The following is a 15,122-nucleotide window of genomic DNA, read 5'->3' on the forward strand; positions in this document are numbered from 1 at the left end:
CTCAGAGACCAAACATTTCCCCTCCAGATTGATCTACAGACAACAATAAATAGCTAGTGAAGATCAGGGCTGCCATCTAGTGGACATAATCTGTTTATAACAGAATAACCAAAAGTTGTTTATTCAAAGGAAACGTCCAGACACAGAATATTACAGCGAATGGGGACAAAGGAAACGTCCAGACACAGAATGTTACAGCGAATGGGGACAAAGGAAACGTCCAGACACAGAATGTTACAGCGAATGGGGACAAAGGAAACGTCCAGACACAGAATATTACAGCGAATGGGGACAAAGGAAACGTCCAGACACAGAATGTTACAGCGAATGGGGACAAAGGAAACGTCCAGACACAGAATATTACAGCGAATGGGGACAAATGAAACAAAAGGAATGTGTGTGTGTGGGGGGTTTAACACTCTGCTGGATAGTCCACACAGGGTAGAATACCCACACATTGAAAAACAACAAGTCTTCAGTGGCACAGTCAGATTAAGTCAGAGTTTATTATGTTCAGAATTAACTGTTCTAGGGTCATTTTCCACTAGAATGTTCTACATTGTAAGAAATACATGAGTTTCAGATAAGGTGTCAACTCAAACACAAATCAACAATAACCTACTTGGGCTTTTTCTGATGTACTGTCAAAGACAAGCAATTCCCAAAAACAAAACAAAAAACTCACTTGATAAGTGCTTGCCTGAACACAGAAGCACCACTAAAGTGAGGTTTTCCACATTTTAGAATTCTCCTCTAAAACATTAGAATGATCCACCGAGACCACATTGACCTCATTCCTGATTCCAATTGAACCATTCAGTTCAGATGGCCAAGTGCTCATTCATGTGTAGACTGACAGAGGTTACAGACAGAGAGCCAGGGAGGGGAAAGCATGGTCAGAACTGTCACTGGTTGGCCTATGGAGAGTGACACCCCATAATCTAGAGCCTTGGAGGACAGTTGTTTTTCCTTAGTGGTAAAACTCCCATTCAAGGCAACACACTGGAAAGAAATGAGACAAAGAAGTCCTCGCTCTTCTTTAAAAATGTGGTTTCAGTCCTGTTTCCTCCCCTGACCCAGGAACCTGGATAATCTTCTGAGCTCAGTCCAGTGTGACCCCATCAGGCAGTTCCACTACGACAGGATCACAATCGTCAGGATCGACCTCAAAGTCCCAGCGGAACTTCTTGGTCAAGTGGGCCTTGAACTTCTCTGCCCGCTTCCGCAGGGTGCCGTCCACCCCCGGCCCACTGGCAAACTGGAAGAAGTCCTGGGGGAGAGCAGGGAAATGGAGAGCGAGTTAGAGGCGCGAGACACCATAAGGAATGTAGGCTCAGTAGATCACCTGCTGGGTGCGGACGAACGAAGACGATTCAACATGTAGAATCAATGGGAAATTAATAGAAAATGGCAGACAATGTTTTGTGGCCAGATGCGATAGGACCAAATGATGTGTATAACCCCTAGATGACTGTTTTGAAGCTACAGCACGCAGACATTTTTTCAGCCACAGGCTGAATTTTGATGGAGGGAACAGGGGCGGAAAGGTATTAAGTATTGTTTCTTCATCGTTAGTAATGTAGTCCCTTGTGAATTTGGTGACGCAATTAATCGTTTCCCGACCTGAGAAATGTGCCATTTAAGTCGCTTTCAGCATTTACCAAAAATGTGTGTGAAGGTACCAAGTTAAGCCAGCTGTTCCTGACACCTTTTTCTCATGGAATTGTTTTAAGAAAGTCTTAAGGATAATTCAGCTATTTGATTTTGAATTTTTAAATCCCTTGAAGTACAGCCCCAGTCAAGAATTAGCACATCTTCATTCGACATTGTAGAATAATAGCGAAGACATCAAATCTATGAATTAACACATATCGAATAATGTAGTAACCAAAAAGTGTTTTAACAATTCAAAATGTATTTTATATTTGAGATTCTTCAGAAGTAGCCACCCTTTGCCCTGATGACAGCTTTGCATTTTCTCAACTCAACTCGTTCTCTCAAGCTTCACCTTTAATGCTTTACTAACAGTCTTGAAGGAGTTCACACATTTTTTATGAAAAATGTTTTGGCCTTACTGATCTTCGCCCAAAAAAACACATTGAAAACATATTCACAACATGGAACAGATAGTCCCTCCCCGTAAAAAAAATAATCTGAAGGAAGGTTGTTTCTCAATTGTCTGTCCAAACATGCATTTAACACTTTATTTTTCAGTACTAAACAGTTCCAAATATATACTTCCATTAATTTTTTGGGTAACGGGGGACATTCAGGCGAGTCTTGAGGCATGTGGGCGTCCTAGACATGTACAGTTGAAGTCAGAAGTTTACATACACCTTAGCCAAATACATTTAAACTCAGTTTGTCACAATTTTTGACATAAAATCCTAGTAAAAATTCCATCTCAGGTCAGTTAGGATCAGCACTTTATTTTAAGAATGTGAAATGTCAGAATAATAGTAGAGAATTTCAGTTTTTATTTATTTCATCACATTCTCAGTGGGTCAGAAGTTACATACACTCAATTAGTATTTGGTAGCATTGCTTTTAAATGGTTTAACTTGGGTCAAACGTTTCAGGTAGCCTTCCACAAGCTTCCCGCAATAAGTTGGGTGAATTTTGGCCCATTCCTCCTGACAGAGCTGGTGTAACTGAGTCAGGTTTGTAGGCCTCCTTGCTCACACATGCTTTTCAGTTCTGCCTACACATTTTCTATAGGATTGAGGTCAGGGCTTTGTGATGGCCACTCCAATACCTTGACTTTGTTGTCCTTAAGCCATTTTGCCACAACTTTGAAAGTATGCTTGGGGTCATTGTCCATTTGGAAGACCCATTTGCGACCAAGCTTTAACTTCCTGACCGATGTCTTGATGTTCCTTCAATATATCCACCTAATGATGCCATCTATTTTGTGAAGTGCACCAGTCCCTCCTGCAGCAAAGCACCACCACAACATGATGCTGCCACCCCCGTGTTTCACGGTTGGGATGGCGTTCTTTGGCTTGCAAGCCTCCCCCTTCCCCTCCAAACATAACGATGGTCATTACGGCCAAACAGTTCTATTTTTGTTTAATCAGACCAGAGGACATTTCTCCAAAAAGTATGATTTTTTCCCCCCATGTGCAGTTGCAAACCGTAGTCTGTTTATTTATGGCGATTTTGGAGTCATGGTTGATGATACTACTAGATATTATCTAGCGTGTCATGCGTTGCATATAATCTGACTGAGCATATAAGTATCTGACTGAGCGGTGGTAGGCAGAAGCAGGCGCGTAAACATTCATTCAAACAGCACTTTCGTGTGTTTTGTCAGCAGCTCTTCGTTGTGCATCAAGCATTGCACTGTTTATGACTTCAAGCCTATCAACTCCCGAGATGTGGCTGGTGTAACCGATGTGAAATGGCTGGCTAGTTAGCGCGCGCTAATAGCGTTTCAAACGTCACTCGCTCAGAGCCTTCTAGTAGTTGTTCCCCTTGCTCTGCATGGGTAACGCTGCTTCAATGGTGACTGTTGTAGTTGTGTTGCTGGTTCGAGCACAGGGAGGAGCGAGGAGAGGGGCGGAAGCTATACTGTTACACTGGCAATACTAAAGTGCCTATAAGAACATCCAATAGTCAAATGTTAATGAAATACAAATGGTATAGAGGGAATTAGTCCTATAATTCCTATAATAACTACAACCTAAAACTTCTTACCTGGGAATATTGAAGACTCATGTTAAAAGGAACCACCAGCTTTCATATGTTTTCATATTCTGAGCAAGGAACTGAAACGTTAGTTTTCTTACATGGCACATATTGCACTTTTACTTTCTTCTCCAACACTTTGTTTTTGCATTATTTAAACCAAATTGAACATGTTTCATTATTTACTTGAGGCTAAATTGATTTTAATGATGTTATATATTAAGTTAAAATAAGTGTTCATTCAGTATTGTTGTAATTGTCATTATTACAAATTAAAAAAAAAATATATATATATATATTTATTTTTTTTATTATTATTAAATTATTATTATTATTTGTATTTTTTAATCGGATGATTAATCGGTATCGTCTTTTTTGGTCCTAATTGGTATCGGTGTTGAAAAATCATGTTGAAAAATCATAATCGGTCGACTTCTAGTTTGGACACCAATGACGATTTTGTGAGAAGACCGATTCACAGAATGTCTTACGGTCTGACTAACACAACAGCAAATCACCGCAGATGCAGAAGTGAGAAATGCAGTGGTTTGAGATGCATCCAATACAAAAAAAATATCTTGCTTAAACTGACAGATTTCATGGTGATGTTTTTATTACACTAATTGAATTTCCATGGGGAGATCGACTCTCGGGGTTAAATGGATCACAACATTTTCTTTGTAACTTCGGGTAGAAAATGACCAAATTCACAGGAAATACATGACAAAGGATGAAGAAGCAATATTTGAAATGCATCTTTATAATAAACTAAAAACTAAACAATTCCCAGGACCCTGCTTCTCAAAGATTCATGCCGGCTCACCTGTAGCGTGGAGGTGAGGAAGTTGTCCTGGGACACGATGTCAACAAAGAAGTCTGGAGGTATCTCTCCCAGCTGGTGGTAGAGCACAGCGATGAGGCCCAGGTACAGATCCCGGCGCTGACGCATGGCCTCCTCACTGCGACACAGCAGGGCTAGAAGGCGCTTCCAGTGCTCAAAGCCCTCGTACACATTCCCAATGAGGAAACACACAAACGCAAACTGCAGCTCACCTGGAAGGGGGGGGCAGGGAGAGAAGGGCAAGGAGCAAAGAGGGAGAGAGAAAGAGAGAGAGAAGGAAGATGCGCAATCAGTCAGACAGTTTATCATCAACTGGCAATGAACTCAAAACAATAGACATATACAGTTTATTTTACACCTCTATATAAAGTAAAGACTGTCCTTCTCAGTTTTCCCATAAAATGTGGTTTATAGTGGTTAAGGATTGGCAGCTGAGGGAGAAATATGACCAACTGCAGGGCTCTAATCATGTCAATTCAAATATCTACGCCCCAATCTCATTTGATGTTCTGCTGTCTATACAATTCTAGTCTAAGTTCCAATTCAACTGCTCCATAAATTCATATAAACTGGTCAAATATACCAAGTAGGTCTCCCTTCTCACTCACCCAGCACGTTGAGTGGCTGCTGCTGGTGATGTTTCTCTAGCAGACTGTCCAGGGCATAGCTCAGGTCCAGGCTGCACTGGGTGATCTGGGCTGGGGTGGCCCCAGGAGGGTAGGTCTGCCTGGGGATGGGGGAGAACCTCAGCTCAGTCCCCTCTCTTGGCTTCATCCTGGGAAGCCTGTCCAGGCCCTCCCTCATGCTCTGACACTCTGTGTCATTCCTGGGCAGGTTCTGCTCGTCGCGATCCTTGGTGTGTGTGAGCTGGAGCTCTGGGATCACGTCGCTGAAGGCACACACACGCCCAGAGAGAGGCTGCAACCTGGTGGCCAGCTCCTGGTTCACCCTGTCAGTTAGGGAGACCCATTTCCGCATCACCTCGTACGGGTAGGGCCCCAGGAAAGGGTCAAGGTCTCGTAAGACTGCGCGGACCCGACCCACCTCATCTTCATTCTGAGTGGCAGAGAAGTCCAGATCCTCCTCTTTGGGGTCCCAGTGGGCCAGCAGGATCTCTCTGGGCTTCAGGGTGAGGAAGAGGCCTGTTCTCGGGCCTGTTTCACCCCCGCGGTCTGGTGCGTTAGAGGAGCAGTAGTGGAGGAAGTGGAGACCTGGTGGGATCATCTTCACCCCGCGGAAGCGAGGCCCGACCTGCCAGCTCTTGTAGTCAATGCCCAGCTCAGTGCCCTCGGGAACCCCCAGCAGTACCAAGGTCGCCCCCTCCTCAAACAACCCCCGTGCCACCTCGGGATCCATGTCCACCGTTGCCATGGCTGTTCCCACAGTGATAGGAATGGATCAATACAGACGTTAGCTAGATAGTTCTTTGAACGTCATGCTTCATTATTACTAAACAAGTGAGCTACATAGCAGATCTGTTATACTTTATTATGCGTTGAGCTAGCAAGCTAGTTAGTGAGCTCTCGTAGCCAACGTTCGATAGCTAGCGTTAACTAACTAAACAAGCCAAATATTCGGAATTGAACTCCATTGATAACGTTAGCTGCTTGCCCAAATGTGCTCTGAACGTGCAAATAAGGTTAACATACTTAACTAAAACACAACAGTCGTGTTTCGATAAACAAGAAGTTTCCAAAAAATGCACTGTACCTGAAAGTTCAGTAGTTGCGTTCACGTTACTAGTTGGTGCAACATTACTGTGCGTGCCTAAATTCTTTCCCCAATAAACAAAAACCTTGAACGAGAAAAGTTCCGGAAGGTATGCAACTACGGAAGAACTTCGTCTTATTTAAAAAAATATATATATATTCATATTGCATCACACGAACATTGTACAAAACAATATACAAACATCACATATGACAAAAGACCCAACCCCAAAATTAAAATAATACTAAATAAAACCAGAAAGGCACAAAGCAAGTATATTACACTATAGACAAGTTACATCTTGACAAATACTGTAAACATGTATTTGATCATTTGCTATTTACACTTTTCACTGATGTTAGATAATATTCTAAATCACATTTTTCCCAATAAAAGTAACAAATCCACAATGTATTGGCAGTCATTGTGTATGTACTGTATGTAAAATAAGCAATTATATCAAACGTGGTAATGCTTACAGGTTTACTTATCTCATCATTAATATAATAATGCTTACAGGTTTACTTATCTCATCATTAATATAAATGTTCATATCTGTCAAAAATATGTCACTATGCAGACGACAAAAAAAAATCAGATTCACAAAAGCTATATTCATTTTCTACATTACATTAACATATTTAGAGACACAGCTATTACAATGATAACATTTGTGAAGGATCTTATAAGAGACTTCTCTTACTTCATTACTTATCAAATATTTCAAATCAAATCAAATGTATTTATATAGCCCTTCGTACATCAGCTGATATCTCAAAGTGCTGTACAGAAACTCAGCCTAAAACCCCAAACAGCAAGCAATGCAGGTGTAGAAGCACGGTGGCTAGGAAAAACTCCCTAGAAAGGCCAAAACCTAGGAAGAAACCTAGAGAGGAACCAGGCTATGTGGGGTGGCCAGTCCTCTTCTGGTTGTGCCGGGTGGAGATTATAACAGAACATGGCCAAGATGTTCAAATGTTCATAAATGACCAGCATGGTCGAATAATAATAAGGCAGAACAGTTGAAACTGGAGCAGCAGCACGGCCAGGTGGACTGGGGACAGCAAGGATCATCATGTCAGGTAGTCCTGAGGCATGGTCCTAGGGCCTATATGGTCCTATATTTATGTGGATTAGTCAACACATGCTGCCATTTCACATCAAACTAAGATGCTGGTTGAAAAAATGCAGCAGGGGTGAACTTCCCGTTAATAATTTCTATAGTTAAGTTGTTACATTTCTCATCTAATATATTCATGCCATTCATTTCTACACTATCACCAATGCAATGGACATCTTGATTAATCCTTCAATTAAAGGGAAACAACTGATTTAACAAGCGGGTTACCTCTGACCTATAGCACCATAACTCTAAATCATCTACAGTGATAGAAAACAGACCCCAACCAGGGAAACAACTGATTTAACAGTTACCTCTGACCTATAGCACCATAACTCTAAATCATCTACAGTGATAGAAAACAGACCCCAACCAGGGAAACAACTGATTTAACAGTTAACTCTGACCTATAGCACCATAACTCTAAATCATCTACAGTGATAGAAAACAGACCCCAACCAGGGAAACAACTGATTTAACAGTAAACTCTGACCTAAAGCACCATAACTCTAAATCATCTACAGGGATAGAAAACAGACCCCAACCAGGGAAACAACTGATTTAACAGGCTGGTTACCTCTGAGCTATAGCACCATAACTCTAAATCATCTACAGTGATAGAAAACAGACCCCAACCAGGGAAACAACTGATTTAACAGTTACCTCTGACCTATAGCACCATAACTCTAAATCATCTACAGTGATAGAAAACAGACCCCAACCAGGGAAACAACTGATTTAACAGTTACCTCTGACCTATAGCACCATAACTCTAAATCATCTACAGTGATATAAAACAGACCCCAACCAGGGAAACAACTGATTTAAGAGGCTGGTTACCTCTGACCTATAACACCATAACTCTAAATCATCTACAGTGATAGAAAACAGACCCCAACCAGGGAAACAACTGATTTAACAGGCTGGTTACCTCTGACCTATAGCACCATAACTCTAAATCATCTACAGTGATAGAAAACAGACCCCAACCAGGGAAACAACTGATTTAACAGGCTGGTTAACTCTGACCTATAGCACCATAACTCTAAATCATCTACAGTGATAGAAAACAGACCCCAACCAGGGAAACAACTGATTTAACAGGCTGGTTACCTCTGACCTATAGCACCATAACTCTAAATCATCTACAGTGATAGAAAACAGACCCCAACCAGGGAAACAACTGATTTAACAGTTAACTCTGACCTATAGCACCATAACTCTAAATCATCTACAGTGATAGAAAACAGACCCCAACCAGGGAAACAACTGATTTAACAGTTAACTCTGACCTATAGCACCATAACTCTAAATCATCTACAGTGATAGAAAACAGACCCCAACCAGGGAAACAACTGATTTAACAGTTACCTCTGACCTATAGCACCATAACACTAAATCATCTACAGTGATAGAAAACAGACCCCAACCAGGGAAACAACTGATTTAACAGTTACCTCTGACCTATAGCACCATAACTCTAAATCATCTACAGTGATAGAAAACAGACCCCAACCAGGGAAACAACTGATTTAACAGGCTGGTTAACTCTGACCTATAGCACCATAACTCTAAATCATCTACAGTGATAGAAAACAGACCCCAACCAGGGAAACAACTGATTTAACAGTTACCTCTGACCTATAGCACCATAACTCTAAATCATCTACAGTGATAGAAAACAGACCCCAACCAGGGAAACAACTGATTTAACAGTTAACTCTGACCTATAGCACCATAACTCTAAATCATCTACAGTGATAGAAAACAGACCCCAACCAGGGAAACAACTGATTTAACAGTTAACTCTGACCTATAGCACCATAACTCTAAATCATCTACAGTGATAGAAAACAGACCCCAACCAGGGAAACAACTGATTTAACAGGCTGGTTACCTCTGACCTATAGCACCATAACTCTAAATCATCTACAGTGATAGAAAACAGACCCCAGCCAGGGAAACAACTGATTTAACAGTTAACTCTGACCTATAGCACCATAACTCTAAATCATCTACAGTGATAGAAAACAGACCCCAACCAGGGAAACAACTGATTTAACAGGCTGGTTACCTCTGACCTATAGCACCATAACTCTAAATCATCTACAGTGATAGAAAACAGACCCCAACCAGGGAAACAACTGATTTAACAGGCTGGTTACCTCTGACCTATAGCACCATAACTCTAAATCATCTACAGTGATAGAAAACAGACCCCAACCAGGGAAACAACTGATTTAACAGGCTGGTTAACTCTGACCTATAGCACCATAACTCTAAATCATCTACAGTGATAGAAAACAGACCCCAACCAGGGAAACAACTGATTTAACAGTAAACTCTGACCTATAGCACCATAACTCTAAATCATCTACAGTGATAGAAAACAGACCCCAACCAGGGAAACAACTGATTTAACAGGCTGGTTACCTCTGACCTATAGCACCATAACTCTAAATCATCTACAGTGATAGAAAACAGACCCCAACCAGGGAAACAACTGATTTAACAGTAAACTCTGACCTAAAGCACCATAACTCTAAATCATCTACAGTGATAGAAAACAGACCCCAACCAGGGAAACAACTGATTTAACAGGCTGGTTACCTCTGACCTATAGCACCATAACTCTAAATCATCTACAGTGATAGAAAACAGACCCCAACCAGGGAAACAACTGATTTAACAGTTAACTCTGACCTATAGCACCATAACTCTAAATCATCTACAGTGATAGAAAACAGACCCCAACCAGGGAAACAACTGATTTAACAGTTAACTCTGACCTAGAACACCATAACTCTAAATCATCTACAGTGATAGAAAACAGACCCCAACCAGGGAAACAACTGATTTAACAGTTAACTCTGACCTAGAGCACCATAACACTAAATCATCTACAGTGATAGAAAACAGACCCCAACCAGGGAAACAACTGATTTAACAGTTAACTCTGACCTATAGCACCATAACTCTAAATCATCTACAGTGATAGAAAACAGACCCCAACCAGGGTTGATTTAACAGAAAACATGACCTACACCATAACTCTAAATCATCTACAGTGATAGAAAACAGACCCCAACCAGGGAAACAACTGATTTAACAGTTACATTTTCCTATACATTTCATCTACAGTGATAGAAAACAGACCCCAACCAGGTTTGATTTAACAGTTAACTAATCTATAGCACCATTTAAATCATCTACAGTGATAGAAAACAGAGCAACATTTAACCGTTAACTTTGTATCAAAGATACATTGATAATTAAACAACTGATTTAACAGTTACCTCTGACCTATAGCACCATAACTCTAAATCATCTACAGTGATCAGACCCAACAGGGAAACAACTGATTTAACAGTTAACCTGACCTAGCACCATAACTAAAACTACAGTGATACAGACTCAACTGATTTAACAGACTCGATTAGTGTAGTGTTAGCTAGCCATCTACAGTGATAGAAAACAGTTGTCTTTGCTGTCTTGATTTAACAGTATCCAAGATAATTCTACAGTGATAGTTTTAACAGGTGTGTAGACCTTAGCACCATATCTAAATCATCTACAGTGATAGAAAACAGACCCCAACCAGGGAAACAACTGATTTAACAGTTAACTCTGACCTATAGCACCATAACTCTAAATCATCTACAGTGATAGAAAACAGACCCCAACCAGGGAAACAACTGATTTAACAGTCTCTGACCTATAGCACCATAACTCTAAATCATCTACAGTGATAGAAAACAGACCCCAACCAGGGAAACAACTGATTTAACAGGCTTCGTCCACAGGTATATCACCATAACTCTAAATCATCTTCAGTGATAGAAAACAGACCCCAACCAGGTTTGATTTAACAGGTTAACTCTGACCTATAGCACCATAACTCTAAATCATCTACAGTGATCAGAAACCAGAAACAACTGATTTAACAGTCTGGACCTATAGCACCATAACTTTCATCTACAGTTAGAAAACAGACCAACCAGCTATTTAACAGTTCTTTATAACCATAACTCTAAATAATCTACACTGATAGCTAGACCCCAGCAACTGATTTAACAGCCCTGACCTATAGCACCACTGTAAAACATCTACACTGATAGAAAACAGACCCCAACCAGGAAACAACTGATTTAACAGTGTAGTGTCAACCTAAGCAGCCACTGCCAGCTAGCCTACAAACTCTAAATCATCTACAGTCAACAACGTAAACACTGATTTAACAGCTAGCCTACCTATAGCACCATAACTGTAAATCATCTACAATGATTTTAAACAGACCAATAAAACAACTGATTTAACAGTTCTGACCTACGCACCATAACTCTAAATCATCTACAGTGAACAAAACAGACCCCAACGGTAACAACTGATTTAACAGTCTCCTCTGACCTATAGCACCATAACCTCTAAATCATCTACAGTGATAGAAAACAGACCCCAACCAGGTGTCTGATTTAACCCTGTTAACTCTGACCTATAGCACCAGACCATCTACAGTGATAGAAAACAGACCCACAACCAGGGAAACAACTGATTTAACAGGCCGCTCTGACCTATAGCACCATAACTCTAAATCATCTACAGTGATAGAAAACAGACCCCAACCAGGGAAACAACTGATTTAACAGGTCTCCGGTTACATCTGGAACTGCCTAAATCATCTACAGTGATAGAAAGGCAGACCCCATCTCAGCCTATTTAACCTCCCTCCTAGTCCCATAACTCTAAATCATCTACAGTGATAGAAAACAGACCCCAACCAGGAAACAACTGATTTAACAGACAACACTCTGACCTATAGCACCATAACTCTAAATCATCTACAGTGATAGAAAACAGACCCCAACCAGGGAAACAACTGATTTAACAGTTAACTCTGACCTACACCTCTAAATCATCTACAGGTCAGACCCCAACCAGGGAAACAACTGATTTAACAGTTAACTCTGACCTATAGCACCATAACTCTAAATCATCTACAGTGATAGAAAACAGACCCCAACATGGTTACACCATAACAAATCCAGGGAAAACAGACTGATTTAACATCTCTCCTAAGCACCATAACTCTAAATCATCTACAGTGATAGAAAACTCCCCAACCCAACTGATTTAACAGCCTCCTTTGAATTCACCATGCTCTAAATCATCAGTGATAGAAAACAGACCCCAACCAGGGAAACAACTGATTTAACATTTAACTCGACCTCCAGGTTCCATCTCGGAGAGAAAACATCAATGAGCTTGATGCCTTGATAAGCTCCTTTCATCTACAGTGATAGAAAACAGACCCCAACCAGTCAACTGATTTAACAGTTTAACCTCCCTATAGCACCATAACTCTAAATCATCTACAGTTAGAAAACAGACCCCAACCAGGGAAACAACTGATTTAACAGGCTTCTCTGACCTATAGCACCATCTCCTCTCTTGATAGACCCCAACCCAACTGATTTAACAGGCTTTCTCCCCACCATACTCACAAGTGATAGAAAACAGACCCCAACCAGGGAAACAACTGATTTAACAGATGCTGTTCTTCCACCATAACTCTAAATCATCTACAGTGATAGAAAACAGACCCCAACCCAAGTTTAACTCCGACCACTACCTCTAAATCATCTACAGTGATAGAAAACAGACCCCAACCAGGGAAACAACTGATTTAACACTTCCCACTGACCTATAGCACCATAACTCTAAATCATCTACAGTGATAGAAAACAGACCCCAACCAGGGAAACAACTGATTTAACAGTTAACCCCTAACACCATAACTTCATCTACAGTGATCAGACCCCCCAGGGAAACAACTGATACTCTCTCCTCTTCCATCCTAAATCATCTACTGATCCCCCAACTGGGAAACAACTGATTTAACAGTTACCTTCTCACAACCTAAATCATCTACAGTGATTCTGCCTCCAACCAAAACAACTGATTTAACAGTTCCTGACCTATAGCATCCATAACTCTAAATCATCCCCAGTGATCAGACCCCAACCAGGGAAACAACTGATTTAACAGGCTGGTTACCTCCCCTCCCCATAACTCCGTGGCTCGACGACTCATTGCAACTTTACAGAACAGTGCTCCTAAATCATCTACAGTGATAGAAAACAGACCCCAACCAGGAAACAACTGATTTAACAGTTAACCCTGACCTATAGACCATGGCAAATCATCTACAGTGATAGAAAACAGACCCCAACCAGGGAAACAACTGATTTAACATTTTCCTCACCATCTGTCATCTGCTGCTAAAGCCACAACTTTTAACACTCTAAATTCCAAGCACCATAACTCTAAATCATCTACAGTGATAGAAAACAGACCAACCAGGGAAACAACTGATTTAACCTGAATCCTGACCTATAGCACCATAACTCCCCCCTCATCTACAGTGATAGAAAACAGACCCCAACCAGGGAAACAACTGATTTAACAGGCTCTCTGCAGATGACTTCGTCAACCATTTCATCTACAGTGATAGAAAACAGAAGGTCGACGACATCCTAAATCATCTGCTGTAACTCAAAATCACAGTTTAGAAAAGTCAACCAGGGAAACAACTGATTTAACAGCTGGTTCTGACCTCACACCATAACTCTAAATCATCTACAGTGATGAAAACAGACCCCAACCAGGGAAACAACTGATTTAACAGTCCCTCTGACCTATAGACCATAACTCTAAATCATCTACAGTGATAGAAAACAGACCCCAACCAGGGAAACAACTGATTTAACAGGCTTGACCCTGACCTATAGCACCATAACTCTAAATCATCTACAGAAAACCATTTCCAGGAAACAACTGATTTCCCTGACCTATAGCACCATAACTCATCATCTACAGTGATAGAAAACATCCCCAACCAGGGAAACAACTGATTTAACAGCTCTGACCCCACCATAACCGTCATCTCAAGATAGAAAACAGACCCCAACCAGGGAAACAACTGATTTAACACCCTCTGACCTAAAACCTACACTCGATCCCTCCGATGTCAACAACTACAGACCAGTATCCCTTCTTTCTTTTCAGACCCCAACCAGGGAAACAACTGATTTAACAGTTAACTCTGACCTATAGCACCAGCTCTAAATCATCTACAGTGATCAGACCTCAACAGAATGATTTAACAGTTAACTTGACCTTAGATCCAAATCATCTACAGTTTCAAGACAGTCATTCAACTGAGACCTATAGCACCATAACTCTAAATCATCTACAGGATAGAAAACAGACCCCAACCAGGGAAACAACTGATTTAACAGCTAACTCCTATAGCATAGCACCATAACTCTGCATCTACAGTGATAGAAAACAGACCCCAACCAGGGAAACAACTGATTTAACAGGCTGCCTCTGACCTATAGACCATAACTCTAAATCATCTACAGTGATAGAAAACAGATCCCAACCAACTGATTTAACCACCCTATAGCACCATAACTCTAAATCATCTACAGTGATAGAAAACAGACCCAACCAGGGAAACAACTGATTTAACAGGCTGGTTAACTCTGACCTATAGACCATAACTCTAAATCATCTACAGTGATAGAAAACAGACCAACCAGGGAAACAACTGATTCCTCACCACGCGCTCTCCTATAGCACCACCATCTACAGTGATCCCCCAGGGCAACTGATTTAACAGGCTAGGCCCCTATAGCACCATAACTCTAAATCATCTACAGTGATACAGACCAAGGGAAACAACTGATTTAACAGGCTAAC

At 41.0% G+C, this 15,122-nt stretch overlaps 1 protein-coding gene across 1 annotated transcript; it reads right to left on the reverse strand.

Annotated features, from left to right (window-relative positions):
• Window positions 1-77: 77 nt before the first annotated feature.
• On the reverse strand, window positions 78-6,332 carry LOC135559086 (protein AAR2 homolog). The gene is made up of 4 exons (XM_064993452.1): window positions 6,239-6,332; window positions 5,137-5,901; window positions 4,511-4,740; window positions 78-1,270 (listed from the first exon to the last, which is right to left on the reverse strand). Exons 2-4 carry the CDS (start codon window positions 5,897-5,899, stop codon window positions 1,103-1,105), a joined length of 1,161 nt encoding a protein of 386 aa, XP_064849524.1. The 5' UTR covers window positions 5,900-5,901; window positions 6,239-6,332; the 3' UTR covers window positions 78-1,102.
• Between the last annotated feature and the right edge of the window lie 8,790 nt (window positions 6,333-15,122).

Source organism: Oncorhynchus masou, chromosome 17 (assembly GCF_036934945.1).
Source record: "Oncorhynchus masou masou isolate Uvic2021 chromosome 17, UVic_Omas_1.1, whole genome shotgun sequence".
In the NCBI taxonomy this organism is placed as follows: domain Eukaryota; kingdom Metazoa; phylum Chordata; class Actinopteri; order Salmoniformes; family Salmonidae; genus Oncorhynchus; species Oncorhynchus masou.

Excerpts from the sequence above, each read along its gene's own strand:
- LOC135559086 (XM_064993452.1), bottom strand. The coding sequence starts at position 5,899 with ATGGCAACGGTGGACATGGATCCCGAGGTGGCACGGGGGTTGTTTGAG. Across the intron at positions 4,741-5,136 it reads GCAGCCACTCAACGTGCTGG|GTGAGCTGCAGTTTGCGTTT; the intron begins GTGAGTGAGAAG and ends CCCCCCTTCCAG. Across the intron at positions 1,271-4,510 it reads TCCTCACCTCCACGCTACAG|GACTTCTTCCAGTTTGCCAG; the intron begins GTGAGCCGGCAT and ends GCTCTCCCCCAG.